Source organism: Rana temporaria, chromosome 9 (assembly GCF_905171775.1).
Source record: "Rana temporaria chromosome 9, aRanTem1.1, whole genome shotgun sequence".
NCBI classification, from domain to species: Eukaryota; Metazoa; Chordata; class Amphibia; order Anura; family Ranidae; genus Rana; species Rana temporaria.
The window spans coordinates 6,415,379-6,434,187 of record NC_053497.1 but is presented as its reverse complement, the minus strand read 5'-3'; the positions used below and the strand labels follow the sequence as shown (position 1 = coordinate 6,434,187).

The following is an 18,809-nucleotide window of genomic DNA, read 5'->3' as shown; positions in this document are numbered from 1 at the left end:
ATGATGGGACAGGATTCCTCCCAATGATGGGACACTATTCCTCCCAATGACACCAATGATGGGACACTATTCCTCCCAATGACACCAATGATGGGTCAGAATTCCTCCCAATGATGGGGCAGAAATCTTCCCAATGACACCAATGATGGGTCAGGATTCCTCCCAATGATGGGTCAGGATTCCTCCCAATGATGGGTCAGGATTCCTCCCAATGATGGGTCAGGATTCCTCCCAATGGATGGGTCAGGATTCCTCCCAATGATGGTTCAGGATTCCTCCCAATGATGGTTCAGGATTCCTCCCAATGATGGTTCAGGATTCCTCCCAATGATGGGTCAGAATTCCTCCCAATGATGGGTCAGAATTCCTCCCAATGACACCAATGATGGGGCAGAATTCCTCCCAGTGATGGGCAAAATTTCTCCCAATGACACCAATGATGGGGTCCAATGACACCAATGATTGTGGATTTTGTACTCCTGATGGCCACAGTCCGGCCCCCTTAAAGTCTGGAGGACAGTTTTCCGGCCCTCTGTTTAGAAAGTTTGGAGACCCCTGGCCTGAATTATAAGATGCCAAACAGAACCCTTTTCCTTTTGCATCTTAACCTATTTTATTGTTTTTGTTCTAAATACAGATGATCAATTTTTTTTTACCAAATATACTCAAGTATAAGCCAAGTTTTTCAGCACATTTTTTGATGCTGAAAAAGCCCCCTTCAGCTTATACTCAAGTCCCGCTGTTCATGCAGTCTTAACTGCAGTTGGCGGTCGTCCACTGTAACAAAGCCCCGCCGCCTCCTCGTCCATGATAGAAGGAACACTGATACTATGCTGGGATCAGTGTTTTAGTGTTCTGTCTATCACGGACGAGGAAGAGATGGGGCTTTGCCGAAGACTGCAGCACCATGGAGGTACATGGGAGATCAGATGGGGCACGGAGGGTCTGCAGATGGGGCACGGAGGGTCTGCAGATGGGGCACGGAGGGTCTGCAGATGGGGCACGGAGGGTCTGCAGATGGGGCACGGAGGGTCTGCAGATGGGGCACGGAGGGTCTGCAGATGGGGCACGGAGGGTCTGCAGATGGGGCACGGAGGGTCTGCAGATGGGGCACGGAGGGTCTGCAGATGGGGCACGGAGGGTCTGCAGATGGGGCACGGAGGGTCTGCAGATGGGGCACGGAGGGTCTGCAGATGGGGCACGGAGGGTCTGCAGATGGGGCACGGAGGGTCTGCAGATGGGGCACAGTGAGGCTGCAGACGGGCATTGTTGTCCCTCTTTTCCACTTACAGTTGCTTTTGCATTTTCCACCCTAGGCTTATACTCGAGTCAATAAGTTTTCCCAGTTTTTTTGTGGTAAAATTAGGTGCCTTGGCTTATACTTGAGTATATACAGTATTTTTTTTTTTTTTATTGGTGGCCTTTTAAGTAGACTCACCTTTTGACTTTTTATTTCTCTCAGCCGCTCGAACTCATATGTGAAAAAGCACTAGGAACTTGTAATAGGCCGTTGGGCGCCGGAGAAGCATTACGAAGAGTGATGGAGTGCTTGGCGTGGGGCATCATTCTGCCTGGTAAGACCACTTGGAAGTGAAAGCACCTGAATTCCACTGAGGTTGTTCTCTGATAGTGGGGGGGGGGGGGGGGGTATCAATGGAAATATTATGACCATTTATGGGGTAATTTGAAGAAAACTGGTTCGGCGCCTGGGAGTTTTGGGGGATTTGTGGTATTGTAAAAACCCCTGCGAAGTGCTGAACTTAAAACCTGAAGGCCTCAAAAATAAAAATCTATTTACCCCCCAGGATGGCCAGGAAACAAACAATTACTAGAGAAAAAAAATGGGAAGGTTCCCCAGTGGGGCTTTGGACAGCAGTGCAATATGGTTGAAAAAATAGCAAATGGATAGCAAGAAGGGGTACATTTATTATAATTATACAGGTATCATAATGGATGAAATTACAACATTTAAAAGGCTGGCCAATAGGTAAAATACATAATCCACAATGTAGCTTATATTCAAGTTTACACAATACTGTGCACATTGTTACATATCAGATTGCTGAATGTGGTAGAATCCCCAACGCGTTTCAACCTCTGTAGCGGTCATCATCAGGGGGAAATTAGCTCTATAAAACACATTTACTAATTTCAGATATAGGAAAACATCATCATAAGTCCCATTTGGGGTCTAACATGATGAAATATTTACCGCTGCTGACGTGGAGTGGATGGTCCCATGGCCAGGTGGGTTATGAATGGCCGGGTGATGAGGAGGACCCCGTAAGGGCATCCACTCCCCCACGGCGAAAGAGCCCGGCCCGAGGGGATTACAAGGAGCCACACAAGATTTACACCCTCCAGGGGACGGGAGAATCAGAAACCTGCAATGAATCCCCAATCAATGACCATATATTGAGTGTAAAGGTTATGGGTAAATTGGCTCTTGGCACATTAACATAAAGTATTAGAAGTATTATGGACTAACTGCTATCATAATGTCTCATCAGGTGCCAAAGGTCCCAGAGGTATAGTTAACCTCTAAGGTTATGGGTAATAAGGTATGTTAGTATGCAATATAGGATGAAGTATAATTATAGTAGATTATGGTGCAATCTTGAATTAACCACTTAAGACCCGGACCTTTAGGCAGCTGTAGGACCTGGCCAGTTTTTGCAATTTGGCACTGCGTCGCTTTAACTGACAATTGCGCGGTCGTGCGACGTGGCTCCCAAACAAAATTGATGTCCTTTTTTTCCCACAAATAGAGCTTTCTTTTGGTTGTATTTGATCACCTCTGCGGTTTTTATTTTTTGCGCTATAAACAAAAATATAGCGACAATTTTGAAAAAAATGCAATATTTTTTACTTTTTGCTATAATAAATATCCCCAAAAATATATAAAAAAAAAAATTTTTTCGTCAGTTTAGGCCGATACGTATTCTTCTACATATTTTTGGTAATAAAAATCACAATAAGCGTTTATCGATTGGTGGTTTGCGCAAAATTTATAGCGTTTACAAAATAGGGGATAGTTTTATTGCATTTTTATTAATAATTTTTTTTTTTTTTTACTACTATTGGCGGCGATCAGGGATTTTTTTTTTTCGTGACTGCATTGTTTACTGTGAAAATGACAATTAAAGTTTGAGAGTTGACCACAAGGGAGCGCTGAAGGGGTTAAGTGTGACCTCATCTGTATTTCTAACTGTAGGGGGTGTGGTTGTAGGTGTGACGTCATCGATTGTGAAAAGTCTCCTCGCGGTCCGAATGGCAGAGTGCCACGATCCGCATGTGGGGCTCTCTCATGCCGCCTGCTCGCGGCCCGGTAGTGGGCCGCGGACCGGGGGTTGACGACCCCTGCCCTGGAGGGTGTAAATCTTGTGTGGCTCTTTGTAAGCCCCTCGGGCCGGGCTCTTACGCCATGGGGGAGTGGATGCCCTTACGGGGTCCTCCTCATCACCCGGCGATTCACAACCCATCTGGCCATGGGACCATCCACTCCACTTCAGCGGTAAATATTTCACCATGTTAGACCCCAAATGGGACTTATGATGATGTTTTCCTATATCTGAAATTATGTAATATGTTTTATAGAGATAATTTCCCCCTGATGATGACCGCTACAGAGGTCAAAACGCGTCGGGGATTCTACCACATTCAGCAATCTGATATGTAACAATGTGCACAGTATTGTGTAAACTTGAATATAAGCTACATTGTGGATTATGTATTTAACCTATTGGCCAGCCTTTTAATTGTTGTAATTTCATCCATTATGATACCTGTATAATTATAATAAATGTACCCCTTCTTGCTATCCATTTGCTATTTTTCAACCATATTACACTGCTGTCCAAAGCCCCACTTTGGAACCTTCCCATTTTTTTTCTCTACTATTTCGGGGTTTGCAGCGCTTATCTCTCCCCCATGTGTCCTTTCCCATAACAAACAATTACTAAAGCTATATAAATTCAAATCTAAACTTCATTTGACTCTAGCAACCAAAACATTGATGGCAGGACTTGTACAACATGGTCAAATTCTAGGAAATCTCGGAACCATGGATTACCCATTTCCCCCCTGTCGACTTTGATCATTGGTTGATAAACCTATAAACTCTCTAACCTATATCAGCAGAACCAAGAATCCCCCAAAACTCCAATATTCTCAGCCATAAATTCCCCAAAAATCCAAAATGCTCAGACATTAATTCCCCAAAACTCCAATATGCTCAACCACAAATACTCCAAATCTCCAATATGCTTAACCAAACATCCCCTAAAACTCCAATATTCTCAGCCATAAATTCCCCAAAACTCCAGAATGCTCAGCCATAAATTCCCCAAAACTCCAGAATGCTCAGCCAAAAATACCCCAAAACTCCAGAATGCTCAGCCATAAATTCCCCAAAACTCCAATATGCTCAACCACAAATACTCCAAATCTCCAATATGCTTAACCAAACATCCCCTAAAACTCCAATATTCTCAGCCATAAATCCCCCAAAACTCCAAGACGCTCAACATTAAAGGCCCGTACACACAATCAGAAAATCATACAAAAAACACTGCTTTTCAATCGATCGTATGGCAATCTGATTGTTAGTACACAGCTGTCGTCTGAAATTTTCTCGAAGGGACAAACCGGAAAAAAATTCTCGTATGATACCAGATTGTAGGGATTTTTGTTTAATCGGTACAGTTTTCATCCAAATATACAATACAATACATTACATTCACTTCTGCCATCTGAGAATTTTTGTACTTTTTACTTTTGTTTCGTTTTAGATCTGGAGGCTAGCATGCAAAAACAAACGGACGATCATTCGTCTGATAATCTCATCATGTGTACTTGGCTTAAATCCCCCAAAACTCCCAAGACCATCAAACCTAAATCCCCCAAAACACTCAACCCAAATCCCCCAAAAGTCCAAGACACTCAACTGTAAGTTCCCAAAGATCCAAGAGACTCAACCATAAGTCCACCCAGAGCTCCTAGACACTCAACCATAAGTCCACCCAAAGCTCCTAGACACTCAACCATAAGTCCACCCAAAGCTCCTAGACATTCAACCATAAGTCCACCCAAAGCTCCTAGACACTCAACCATAAGTCCACCCAAAGCTCCTAGACACTCAACCATAAGTCCACCCAAAGCTCCTAGACACTCAACCATAAGTCCACCCAAAGCTCCTAGACACTCAACCATAAGTCCACCCAAAGCTCCAAGACACTCAACCATAAGTCCACCCAAAGCTCCTAGCCGCCCAGCCTTTAAATGTCTCTAGCCGCCCAGCCTTTAAATATCCCTAGCCGCCCAGCCTTTAAATATCCCTAGCCGCCCAGCCTTTAAATGTCCCTAGACGCCCAGCCTTTAAATGTCCCTAGACGCCAAGGCACTCTGCCATATGTCCCCCCAAAGCTTAAGGTTGTTGAAACCTAAAAGGCCATATACACGATCAGAAAATCATACAAAAATCATCATGTGTACTAGGCTTAAATCACCCAAAGCTCCAAGACACTCGACCGTAAATTATCCAAAGATTCAAAACAATCACAAATCCCCCTAAACGTCCAATACACTTGACCTTAGATACCCCAAAATGCCAGGACAGTCAACCATAAGTTCCCAAAACTCCAAAATTCTCTGCCATAAATCCCCCAAAACTCCTCTACACTCAACCATAAGTTCCCAACACTCCAAGATACTAAACCATATGTCGTTGCCCCCCCCCCCCCCCAAGGCTCCAAGATGCTCTGCCATAAATCCCCCGAAACTCCAAGATGTTCAACCATAAGCCCTTCCAAACTCTGTTATGCTCAACCATAAATCCCTCAAAACCCCAAGACACTCAACCCTAAAGGCCGGTACATACGATCAGAAAATCATCGTGTGTACTAAGCTTACAGCTCCAAGACACTCAACCATAAGTTCCCAAAACTCAGACACTCAACTATAAGTCCCCCGGAAAACTCCGAAACACTAAACTGTAAATTCTCCAAGACACTTAACCTTAAATCCCCCAAGACACTCAACCGTAAATCCACCAAAACTATGGGAAACTATTCAACTATGGGCCAGTAAGGATTTGCTTTAAAGTTTATTTAGTGTTAAGAATACAGAAAGGTCCATAGCCTTTCCATTATGCTCCTTTGAAGAGGAAATGCACAAATAATGCTTGTGGTCACAGTCACTGTACCTTCTATTCATTTTCATTGAGTTTGAAGGGTTTTGAGTTCTTTATATTAATATTAACCAATCTGAGTTCAACCCTTATTAAATATTTTGTGTTTCTAGGAGGGCCAGGCCTGCACGATCCATGTGAGAAGGAACCTACAGATGCACTGGCTTACATGACCGTGAAAGAAAGAGAAGAGATCACGCAAAGTGCACAGGTAAGTCCATGTGTAAACTTCATACATGAACCAAATCCAGAGATCTCATCCCTGAACAGGGCCGCTGATAAAGGGGTACCACCGGCCCCCCTGTACAGGGAAGGGCCCTATCAGTTTAGCAGGGGGATCTGGGCAGCATATGGAAGGGTAACCTGGACAGGAGGAGTAACGGGGGGGGGGGGAAGCATTTACTTGTGCCGACCTCTGTAGTCGTACCCCTCCGCAGCAGCTGAAAGCTTGCTTCTCTGCCTCTCTCTCCAGCTGCTGCAGGGGAAGGGGGTAAGGCATTTACAGGCAGGGCTGGACTGGGACAAAAATTTGGCCCTGGACTTCATCCAGACTGGCCCACTTTAACAGGTCTCTCCCATGGCGGCGGGACAACTCCCGCGCACCCCCCCCCCCCGGCCACCCAAGCCCCCTCTCCCCCTTCACTAGCCACCCACTAGCCGTTCTACTTTATTAGAGTAGAACAGCTGGTACTTTTTTAGGCAGTTCCAGTGGGGAAGCTAGACATTATTTCACCCGGGGCAAAAAATCAGTTCGGTGCCCCCCTTATGGGACAAGATTAGGCAGAAGTGAGAAACTCCCAGGCCATAGCTGTTGAGTCAGCTGTCTGTCCCCTCCCCCATGCTCCTCTGTCTTCCCCCCCGTTCCTCTGGTCCTCCCCCCTGCTTCTCTGTTCCCCCCAGGTGAGCGCTGCGGGGAGGGAGAGGAGGTGAGCGCTGCGGGAAGGGAGAGACAGAGGAGCGGAAGGGGGCGGCGGTCCACTGTCACTGAAGCCGGCCCACTGAGCCATCGGGAAACTGTAGTCCCGATGGCCAGTCCATCCCTGTTTACAGGTACTAGTAAATGCAACCCCGCTGCTCCTCCTGTCCAAGTTCTCTTTCCTTCTGTTGCCTAGGCCCCCTGTGTGCTCCCCTGGTCCCCTCTGCAGTGCTCACTGTGACCAACTGTTTGTTTAGTGTGCCACTCGGGCTCGATCTCTATGGGGTAGTACTGTGGGTGATGCCACATCGGCTGAAACAGAGCCAGCAATGGATGGTAGCTCATCCCAGCTCCTGTAGTCACTGGAAGGAAGAGAGGAAAGATCCCTGATGCCACACATCCACAGAGTCCAATGGTGGTATAAGAAGGACAACCTCAGCCAGGCTACGCCCCCCCAAAAAAAAGATTTGTTCTACTTTAAACCCACCACCCCAGATTACACGCATGAACAAATGTAAATACGTTGGGGGAGTCTACGCACAAAACCATCGATTGTGATATACATGTTGCATCATTTTGCACATGCGGAGTGAGAGCCGTAATTCAAGGCCCATTATTCATGGTTGCCTCTAAACTGATGACCTGTGGGGGGGGGGGGGGGGGGGCTATAGAAAATATAAGGTACCGAAGTTTGTCTCCATTTCACGGGTACAGCCAATTCTAAGACTTGACATGTTTGGTATCTATTTACTCGGCACAACCTCATCCTTTGTATTTTACCCCCCAAAAAGTTGGGTAACATTGTGATTGTGTGCCCTAAAATGAACTTTAGTTTATCTTTATTTTTTAACCACTTCAGCCCCGGAACTTGCTTTTATCAGACACTATTCCTCCCACGATACAAAGAACTATTCCTTTTACACCAACAATGGGACACTATTCCTACCACTGACCCAAATAATTGGGCCGTATTCTTCCCACTGATCCCAATGATGGGACACTATTCCTCCCACGATACAAAGAACTATTCCTTCTACACCAACAATGGGACACTATTCCTACCACTGACCCAAATAATTGGGCCGTATTCTTCCCACTGATCCCAATGATGGGACACTATTCCTCCCAATGATGGGACACTATTCCTCTTGCTGATCTCAATGATGGGACACTATTACTCCCACTGACACAAATTATGGGGCACTATTCCCCCCACTGATCCCAATGATGGGACACTATTCCTCCCACTGATGCCAATGATGGGACACTATTCCTCCCACTGATACCAATGATGGGACACCATTCCTCCCACTGATACCAATGATGGGACACTATTTCTCCCACTGATGCCAATGATGGGACACTATTCCTCCCACTGATGCCAATGATGGGACACTATTCCTCCCACTGATGCCAATGATGGGACACTATTCCTCCCACTGATGCCAATGATGGGACACTATTCCTCCCACTGATGCCAATGATGGGACACTATTCCTCCCACTGATACCAATGATGGGACACTATTCCTCCCACTGATACCAATGATGGGACACTATTCCTCCCACTGATACCAATGATGGGACACTATTCCTCCCACTGATACCAATTATGGGGCACTATTCCTCCCACTGATACCAATGATGGGGCACTATTCCTCCCACTGACACTGATATTGGGACACTATTCCTCCCACTGATACCAATGATGGGACACTATTCCTCCCACTGATACCAATGATGGGACACTATTCCTCCCACTGATACCAATGTTGGGGCACTATTCCTCCTACTGATACCAATGATGGGACACTATTCCTCCCACTGATACCAATGTTGGGGCACTATTGCTCCCACTGATAACAATGGTGGGGCACTTTTCCTCCCACTGATACCAATGATGGGTCACTATTAAACTGGCCCTTTGATCAGAAGGTTTGGAGGCCTCTGTTCTAGGGTATCTGTGTTTTTTTTTTTTTTTTTTTTCAACCATAAATCCCTCAAAACTCCCAAGACACCCAACCCTAAAGGCCCGTACACACAATCAGAAAATCATCGTGTGTACTTGGCTTAAATCCCCAAAGCTCCAAGACACTCAACCATAAGTTCCCAAAACTTCAAGATACTAAACAATATGTCCCCCCCCCCCCCCACCCCAAAGCTCCAAGATGTTCAACCATAAGTTCCCGAAAACTCCATTATGCTCAACCATAAATCTCTCAAAACTCCAAGACACTCAACCATAAAAGGCCCGTACACACAATCAGAAAATCATCGTGGGTACTAGGCTTAAATCCCCAAAGCTCGAAGACACCCAACCTTTAAATCCCCCAAGACACCCAACCATACGTTCCCAAAACTCAGACACCCAACCTTAAATCCCCCAAGACACCCAACCTAAATCCCCCAAAACTCCAAGACACCCAACCTAAATCCCCCAAAACTCCAAGACATTCAACCATAAAAGGCCCGTACACACAATTTAGAAAATCATCGTGGGTACTAGGCTAAAATCCCCAAAGCTCGAAGACACCCAACCTAAATCCCCCGAAACTACAAGACACTTAACCTTAAATCCCCCAAAACTCCAAGACACCCAACCTTAAATCCCCCGAAACTAAGACACCCAACCATAAAAGGCCCGTACACACAATCAGAAAATCATCGTGGGTACGAGGCTTAAATCCCAAAAGCTCGAAGACACCCAACCTTAAATCCCCCGAAACTCCAAGACACTCAACCTTAAATCCCCCAAAGCTCGAAGACGCCAAACCTTAAATCCCCCAAAACTCCAAGACACCCAACCTTAAATCCCCCGAAACTCCAAGACACTCAACCTTAAATCCCCCAAAGCTCGAAGACGCCAAACCTTAAATCCCCCAAAACTCCAAGACACCCAACCTTAAATCCCCCGAAACTCCAAGACACTCAACCTTAAATCCCCCAAAGCTCGAAGACGCCAAACCTTAAATCCCCCAAAACTCCAAGACACCCAACCATAAGTTCTCAAAACTCAAACTCAAAGACACTCAACTATAAGTTCCCCCAAAACTCCAGGACGCTCCACTGTATATCCACCAAAACTATGGGCAACTATTCAACTATGGGCCAGTAAGAGTTTGCTTTAAAGCTTTAGTGTTAAGAATACAGAAAGGTCCATATGTTTTTTTTAAACATGTGCAAAAAGAAAAACCGCTTTGGCAATGAAAGGGTTAAGAGAAGATGGGGGGGGGGGGGGGCGGAAATTGTTAAATAGCTAAAGGTTCAGAGATGAGAGTTTAGATGGTCATCATCTCCATAACCTGGGAATCTGCGGTGGAGTATCTCTTCTTCTCTGGTCCTGTGACCTTTAAATCCTGATATGAAAACAAAGTGTTGTGACAGGCTCCTTTTTTTTTATTTTTTTATATCCTTTTAGTTCATTGCTTCTTTATAATGCTTTTCATAACACATTAAGGACGCAATGGGAAGCATTCGCTATTCTGCAGCTGTCAGCAGCAGCCAAACCAATTCACGGAGGAATGTGCTGTTTTATTAGGAGGTATTGTGTGCTCGGGAGCATTCATGACTCTCACACATACAATCTCTTTCTATTACTTTATATATCAGACAGATACAAGTGGGACTTTTTAGTACATTTTTTTTTTTTTTCTCTACAAGGACATTACGTTTCTGATCAAAGGGTTCATTCACCTTTTGTTAGTTTAACCCCTTGCCACCTAGAACAATTCTGACATTTCTCTCCTACGTGTAAAAATCATAATTACTTTTCTAGAAAATTACATAGAACCACCAAATATTATATATGTTTTTTTTTTAGCAAAGACCCTAGGCCAGGGGTGTCAAACTCAATTTCATCGAGGGCCGCACCAGCATTATGATTGCCCTCAAATGGGGCCGGTTGTATCTGTAAGATTAGATGTCCAGCGCATCCCCTCCCCTTTTACATTAGATGTCAAGAGCCGCCCCACCATCAGAAGTTGAGTCCCCCCACTCTCCCTTACATCACAGTGAACCCCCCTTTTCCTGATGCTGCTGCTGGGAAGAAGCTGGATTCATTGCTTGAAAGCAGAAAGTAAGGGTCTGGAGGAGGACCAGAGCAGGGCTGGAGCTCTCCTGCAGCTGCAGGAAAGGTGCGAGGGCCACATGAAATGGCTTGGAGGGCCGGATTCGGCCCGCGGGCCTTGTGTTTCACACCTGTGCCCTAGAGCAGGGGTCTCCAAACTGCGGCCCGAGGGCCAGAGGTGGCCATTTGCTAGCCTTTATCTGGCCCTTGGGGCAAAGTTCCTCCCACTGATGGGAGGCACTATTCCTCCCACTGGAGCACTATATATGTTCCACTGAAACAAATGATGGGATACTATCCCTCTTACTAATAGGGGGAATACTTCTCCTATTGACCACCAAACCTGAGGCCATATTTATTCTCACTGATGCTGGATGCTTGTGACATTTCCTGCCCCTGCTGGCCACAATCCGGCCCTCCTAAAGTCTGAAGGACAATAAAGTGGTCCTTTGTTTGAAAAGTTTGGTGACCCCTGCCCTAGAGAATACAATAGCGTGTTTTTCTTTTTGTGGGGGGGGTGGGAAACAGTTTTGTGCTTTAAAAAAAGAAAACAGTAAAGTTAGCCCAATGTTTTTCTATAATGTGAAAGATGAAGTTATGCCGAGTCAATAGATACCTAACATGTCACGCTTCAAAATTGCACACGCTCGTGGAATGGCGCCAAAATTCAGTACTTAAAAATACCCATAGGCGACGCTTTAAAAAAAAAAAAAATGTTTTACTGGTTACATGTTTTGAGTTACAGAGAAGGTCTAAGGCTAGAATTATTGCTCTCGCGCCAACGTTCGCGGCGATACCTCACGTGTGGTTTGAACACCGTTTTCATATGTGGGCGGGACCTGCATATGCGTTTGCTTCTGCGTGCGAGCTCAAGGAGACAGGGGCACATATTCATATTAATAAATATATATATTAATTTTACTTAATTTTGATCACTTCTTAACGATCACGATCACCGCTTTCCAGCCGAGGCGACGCAGTTTTTTTTTTTTTTTTTTTTTAATGTAGAGGCCGGGCGTAACTTCGGTGACCACCTGGCGAGCACACAGGGGCGATTTTAATTTTTTTGGTTAATTATTAAAAAATTTGATCACTTTTATGTAAACATCCCTTGTAATAGGAATAAGCATGACAGGTCCTCTTTACAGTGACATATGGGGGGGGGGGGTCAATAAGACCCCCACATCTCAGCTCTAGGCTGGGAAGCCTGAAATAAAAAAAATAAAAAACGATCTTGGCTTCCCAGCCAAGGCGGCGCCGTTTTTTTTTTTTAATGCAGAGGCCGGGTGCGATGGTCTGCCGGAAATCTCTATGGCCAACATCTGGGGCCGGCGGATTCGTTCTCTGACTCACCGATCGCAGAGGAGAGACTGTAGAAGCACCAGAGGGCGGCGGGAGAAGGGGGGCGTCCCCTCTCGCCGCTTGTAAGAACGATTAAGCGGTGGAACAGCCCTACACCATTCCCTTTATGGTGTAGGGAATCGCCGGCTCTAAAAGACGATATCTAAAGGTTGGGTGCAGCTGCAGGGAACCTCCGGCCAGTACCGGGTCCCCAAAGTCCGGGAGGTCAGGCGCAAAAAGGTGACTCGAGTATAAGCCGAGGGGGGCATTTTCACCACAAAACAAAATGTGCTGAAAACTCGGCTTATACTCGAGTATATACAGTACCTTTTTCTGGAGATGAGCTTTTGGGGTGGTGTTGCTATTAAACTTTTTTGTGTGTTTTGAATAGTGTGGGGGGCGGTGGAGGTGAGAGAACCTTTGCCAGGTTTTTAATGTGGACTGTGGCCAGATGTAGTTCGATGCCAATTGGTAGCCTTTTATCTGGCCCTTGGGGCAAAATTATTCCACTGATACCAATGATGGGATACTATCCCTCTTACTAATAGGGGGAATACTTCTCCTCCTATTGACCACCAAATCTGAGGCCATATTTATTCTCACTGATGCTGGATGCCTGTGACATTTCCTGCCCCTGCTGGCCACAATCCGGCCCTCCTAAAGTCTGAAGGACAATAAAGTGGCCCTTTGTTTGAAAAGTTTGGAGACCCCTGCCCTAGAGAATACAATAGCGTGGTTTTTTTGTGGGGGGGGGGGAGGGCGGGAAACGGTTTTGTGCTTTAAAAAAAGAAAACAGTAAAGTTAGCCTAATGTTTTTCTATAAATGTGAAAGATGAAGTTACGCCGAGTAAATAGATACCTAACATGTCACGCTTCAAAATTGCACACGCCCGTGGAATGGCGCCAAACTTCAGTACTTAAAAATACCCATAGGCGATGCTTTAAAAAAAAATGTTTTACTGGTTACATGTTTCGAGTTAGAGAAGATCTAAGGCTAGAATTATTGCTCTCGCGCCAACGTTCGCGGCGATACCTCACGTGTGGCTTGAACACCGTTTTCATATGTGGGCGGGACCTGCATATGCGTTTGCTTCTGCGTGCGAGCTCAAGGAGACAGGGGCACATATTCATATTAATAAATATATATATTAATTTTACTTAATTTTGATCACTTCTTAACGATCACCGCTTTCCAGCCGAGGCGACGCAGTTTTTTTTTTTTTTAATGTAGAGGCCGGGCGTAACTCCGGTGACCACCTGGCGAGCACACGGGGGGCGATTTAAATTTTTAATTTTTTTTTATTAATTATTAAAAAATGTGATCACTTTTATGTAAACATCCCTTGTAATAGGAATTAGCATGGCAGGTCCTCTTTACAGTGACATATGGAGGGGGGGGGGGGGTCAATAAGACCCCCACATCTCAGCTCTAGGCTGGGAAGCCTGAAATAAAAAAATAAAAAAAACGATCTTGGCTTCCCAGCCACGGCGGCGCCGTTTTTTTTTTTTTTAATGCAGAGGCCGGGTGCGATGTCATAACATCGCGCCCGGCCTCCTAACGATCATAGAGACTCTGGCGACCGTCTGGTCTGCCGGAAATCTCTATGGTCAACATCCGGGGCCGGCGGATTAGTTCTCTGACTCACCTGATCGCAGAGGAGAGACTGTAGAAGCACCAGAGGGTGGCGGGAGGGGGGGGGCCCTGGGCTTAATAATCGAAGGTGCCCCCTGGAGCAGCGGGGGGGGGTTTGTTACCCCCGACCAATCATAATTGTTGAGGGGGGGTGGGGGGCTGGATCTGCCGATGTACCTATCAAAGTTGTTGGGGGAGCAGTGCGCTGACTGATCGGGGGGGGGGTCTGCCGACCGATCAAAGTTTTTGAGCGGGGGGGGGGGGCAGCTGCTGGACAGTCTTCTTACCTCTTCCCTTTAGTAATTTTGGGGCCCCTTACACTGCAGTGGTGAAGGGGGCCCCCTGGAACATCGAAGTTGGCTGGGGGCTGCCAAGAATTGCATCCATCTACCAAAGTTGTTGGGGGGGGCAGTGCGCTGACTGATCGGGGGGGGGGGGGGGGTCTGCCGACCGATCAAAGTTTTTGAGCGGGGGGGCAGCCGCTGGACATTCTTTTTACCTCTTCCCAGGGCGGCCTTTAGTAATTTTGGGGCCCCTTACACAGCTCTGCAGTGGTGAAGTGGGCCCCCTGGAGCATCGAAGTTGGCTGGGGGCTGCCAAGAATTGCATCCATCTACCAAAGTTGTTGAGCGAGGGAGGGGTGCCAAGGATTCCATCCATTAGTCGAAGTTGAGCGGGGGGGGGCCAAGATTTCCGCGAAATTGCAGGAGGGGGTTGCCGCGATTGGGCCCGAGGCCCCCTATTGGGCAGGTCCCATGGGCTTGGTCCCAGTCAAGCCCAATGGTAAGTCCGGCCCTGGAACCATTGCATGATTGAGCTCCAGCCTGACAAATCTGACCCTCTCAGTAGCACTTGACTAACTGTCGGGTCAAACAAACGAGGCTTGCCGCTCCAGGTGAGGTAATGAAGCCTGATGGAACTGGTGGTGCCTCCGCAATCCATGTATAAGAAAACTAGGCTGCACGCCCCAGTATGTGATCCAAAATCCTTTATTAGGACGTCCCACAAGACCAGAGTGTGCCTTGGTTAGAACGCGTTTCACACTACAATTAGTGCTTAGTCGTTACAATTGAGCACTAACCACTTGCCCACCGCCCATAGGCAAAATACGTCATTTTTTTAAAGATGGATATCTCGGTAATGGCAGCAGCTGCTGCCACAACCGAGATATTCATCTCTTCAGTGGGCGGTTCAGTTAATGATAACAGCGGTCTCCGCGGCGGATTCACCGCGAGATCGCCGTTATCGGTGGCGGGCCCTCCCGCCGCTCTCCCGCGCCCTCCGCCACTTACCGGAGCCGTCGATAGCGGCGGAGGCGATCGGGTCTGTCCGGCAGCTGTGTGGGGATGCGAGTGAGGGAAAAATCGCCCCCACCCGTCCCCATAGCTCTGCTGGGCGGAAGTGACGTCAAAACGTCAGTCCCGCCCAGCGTCTTAAAGAAACATTTTTTTTTTTTTGTCATTTGAAAAAATGACAGTTTCAATTTTTTTTTTCTTTTTTTGCATTTAAGTCTAAATATGAGATGTGACGTCTTTTTGACCCCCAGATCTCATATATAAGAGGACCTGTCATGCTTTTTTCTATTACAAGGGATGTTTACATTCCTTGTAATAGGAATAAAAGTGATCCAATTTTTTTTTTTTTTTATTTCAGTGTAAAAAATTATAAACTAAATAAAAATAAATAGGAAAACAAAAAAAAAAAATTTAAATCGCCCCATCCCGACGAGCTCGCGCACAGAAGCGAACGCATACGCGAGTAGCGCCCACATATGAAAACTGTGTTCAAACCACACGTGAGGTATCGCCGCGATCGTTAGAGCGAGAGCAATAATTCTCGCTCTAGACCTCCTCTGTCACTCAAAAAGTGCAACCTGTAGAATTTTTTAGGCCCCGTATACACGACCGGATCTATCCGCGGATCAGTTCCAGCAGACAAATCCGGTCGTGTGTACGGCCTAGTGGACATTTTTCGGCGGACATTTGTCCAGCCGACCGTTTTCAAGCGGATAAAAAATTCTTAGCATGCTAAGAAATCTATCCGCTGGAAACCTGTCCGTTGGACTTATCCGGTCGTCTGTACAGACTCACCGGTTAAGTCCGACCGATCCCCATCCCTCGCATGCGTCGAAGTGATTCGACGCATGCGTGGAAGTATTTACCTTCCAGGGTCGCGCACGTCGGTGCGGCCACGTCACCGCGTATGTTTTCCGCGGGGATTTTGATCTGATGGTGTGTACAGCCATCAGATCAAAATCTGGAGCAGAAATGTCCGATTGAAACGGTCCGGCGGACCGTTTTCATCGGATATCCGCTCGTGTGTAGAGGGCCTTAAACGTCGCCTATCGAGATTTTTAAGGGTAAAAGTTTGACGCCACGAGCGGGCGCAATTTTTAAGCGTGACATGTTGGGTATCATTTTACTCGGCGTAACATTATCTTTCACAATATATAAAAAAATTTGGGCCAAATTTACTGTCTTATTTTTTAATTCAAAAAAGTGATTTTTTTCCAAAAAAAAGTGCGCTTGTAAGACCGCTGCGCAAATACGGTGTGACAAAAAGTATTGCAATGACTGCCATTTTATTCTCTAGGGTGTCTGCTAAAAAAAAACATATATAATGTTTGGGGGTTCTGAGTAATTTTCTAGCAAAAAAATTGTGATTTTTACATGAAGGAGAGAAGTGCCAGAATAGGCCCGGTGGGCAAGTGGCTAATTGTAGCGTGAAACGCGTCTTCCAGGAACTCCGGTCTTGCGGTGTCGCTCTGTGACGTCCTAATAAAGGATTTTGGATCACGTAATGTGGCGTGCAGCCTGTTTTTCTTATAACTTGACTAACCGCGCTGGCTTTGCTCAACTTCAGGAAAAATGCTGACTAAGCACGTCTTCTAAATGGAAAAAATAAATAAATAAAAATCCTGGGTGTCGGTATGGAGTCGCTGCCTGTCACGTATCATATCATATAAACTATTAATGGAACTTTTGCTCTGCTCCCACCAATCTTTCATTTGTGCAACTGGGAAACCTAATGCTGCAGATCTAGTGTCACCATCGTCTTCGCAGAATCTTAGGAAGGGGGGGGGGGGGGGTGATTTGGAGAGCGATTAAAGGAAATGTCTGCAGCTATAAAGATTTAGTGATACAAAATATGTGAAACCATTTGACGCTCTAATACTCTGTCAACAGATTTATTTTTCTGTATGGTAGGGTCGCTTTCCATACAGAGAAATCCTTCGCCTATTTTATTTTATTTTTTATTTTTAATAAGAGATTAGTATTCGGTGCAGAATTCATGCTGGCGTTTGTCCAGTTTTGTAAAGTATGGAGTGCAACCGAACCTGCGCGCCGTCGACGACGCAACGGTGTAACGGGCTTGGCCTTTGAGCTTTTCGGATGCCCGTCCATAAGTGCTGGGTGAGCACGTTGGCACATTTTGTGTGTCTTTTGGAATTCAGGCCAAGAAGTCATGGAAGGACAGCCTATTTGTGGGAGTTAGGGATTTATCTGTACTCGCTGCGGGGTCAGGATTACATGGAAAGCTTTGCATGTGCAACAGGAAGAGGACTGTCCTTCGGCTACTGACATGTGGAGCAAGACCAGTCTGCTGTCCTTCCTTGATAAGATCTCTTATTATGAGGTCTTGTGCTGAGAAGAACATGGAGTCCGCCATTGACGACGTTCCTTCTGCTAACGCTAGTTACAGCGCCTCCTCGCAAACCTGTCAAATGATTTTTGAAACGCAGTTCAAATGCGAGATCAAAGTGTGTGAACGTTGCTTAACCACTTAAAGCGGGAGTTCACCCGAAAAACAATTTTTAACATTAGATTGAGGCTCGTTTTGTGAAGGGGAATCGGGTAATTTTTTTTTAAATCGAAGCTGTACTTACCGTTTTAGAGAGCGATCTTCTCCGCCGCTTCCGGGTATGGTCTTCGGGACTGGGCGTTCCTATTTGATTGACAGTCTTCCGACGGTCGCATACATCGCGTCACGAGTAGCCGAAAGAAGCCGAACGTCGATGCGGCTCTATACGGCGCCTGCGCACCGACGTTCGGCTACTTTCGGAAACTCGTGACGCGCTGTATGCGACCGTCGGAAGCCTGTCAATCAAATAGGAACGCCCAGTCCCACAGCCCATACCCGGAAGCGGCGGAGAAGATCGCTCTCTAAAATGGTAAGTACGGCTTCGATTTAAAAAAAAAACACCCGATTCCCCTTCACAAAACGAGCCTCAATCTAATGTTAAAAATTTAGTTTTTGGGTGAACCTCCACTTTAAGCCCCCGGACCATTATGCAGCTAAAGGACCCAGGCCCCTTATTGCGATTCGGCACTGCGTCGCGTAAACTGACAATTGCGCGGTCGTGTTGACGTGGCTCCCAAACCAAATTGACGTCCTTTTTTCCCCCCCCGCAAATAGAGCTTTCTTTTGGTGGTATTTGATCACCTCTGCGGTTTTTATTTTTTGCGCTATAAACAAAAATAGAGCGACAATTTTGAAAAAATGCAATATTTTGTACTTTTTGCTATAATAAATATCCCCCCCAAAAAAAGAAAAAAATATATATATGTATATATATGTATATGTGTGTGTGTGTGTGTGTATATGTGTGTGTGTGTGTGTGTGTGTGTATATATATATATATATATAAAATAATTTTCCTCAGTTTA

The 18,809-nt window shown here is 46.0% G+C and overlaps 1 protein-coding gene across 6 annotated transcripts in view; it reads left to right on the top strand.

Moving 5' to 3' along the window:
• The window catches only part of LOC120913053 (spermatid perinuclear RNA binding protein), a 219,559-nt gene that overhangs the window by 141,132 nt on the left and 59,618 nt on the right, over positions 1–18,809 (top strand). For all 6 annotated transcript variants that reach the window (XM_040322733.1, XM_040322736.1, XM_040322734.1 and 3 more), the window contains exons 9-10: positions 1,463–1,574; positions 6,301–6,398. In XM_040322733.1, coding sequence (XP_040178667.1) covers positions 1,463–1,574; positions 6,301–6,398 — 210 coding nt within the window. The remainder of the gene's footprint in view (positions 1–1,462; positions 1,575–6,300; positions 6,399–18,809) is intronic.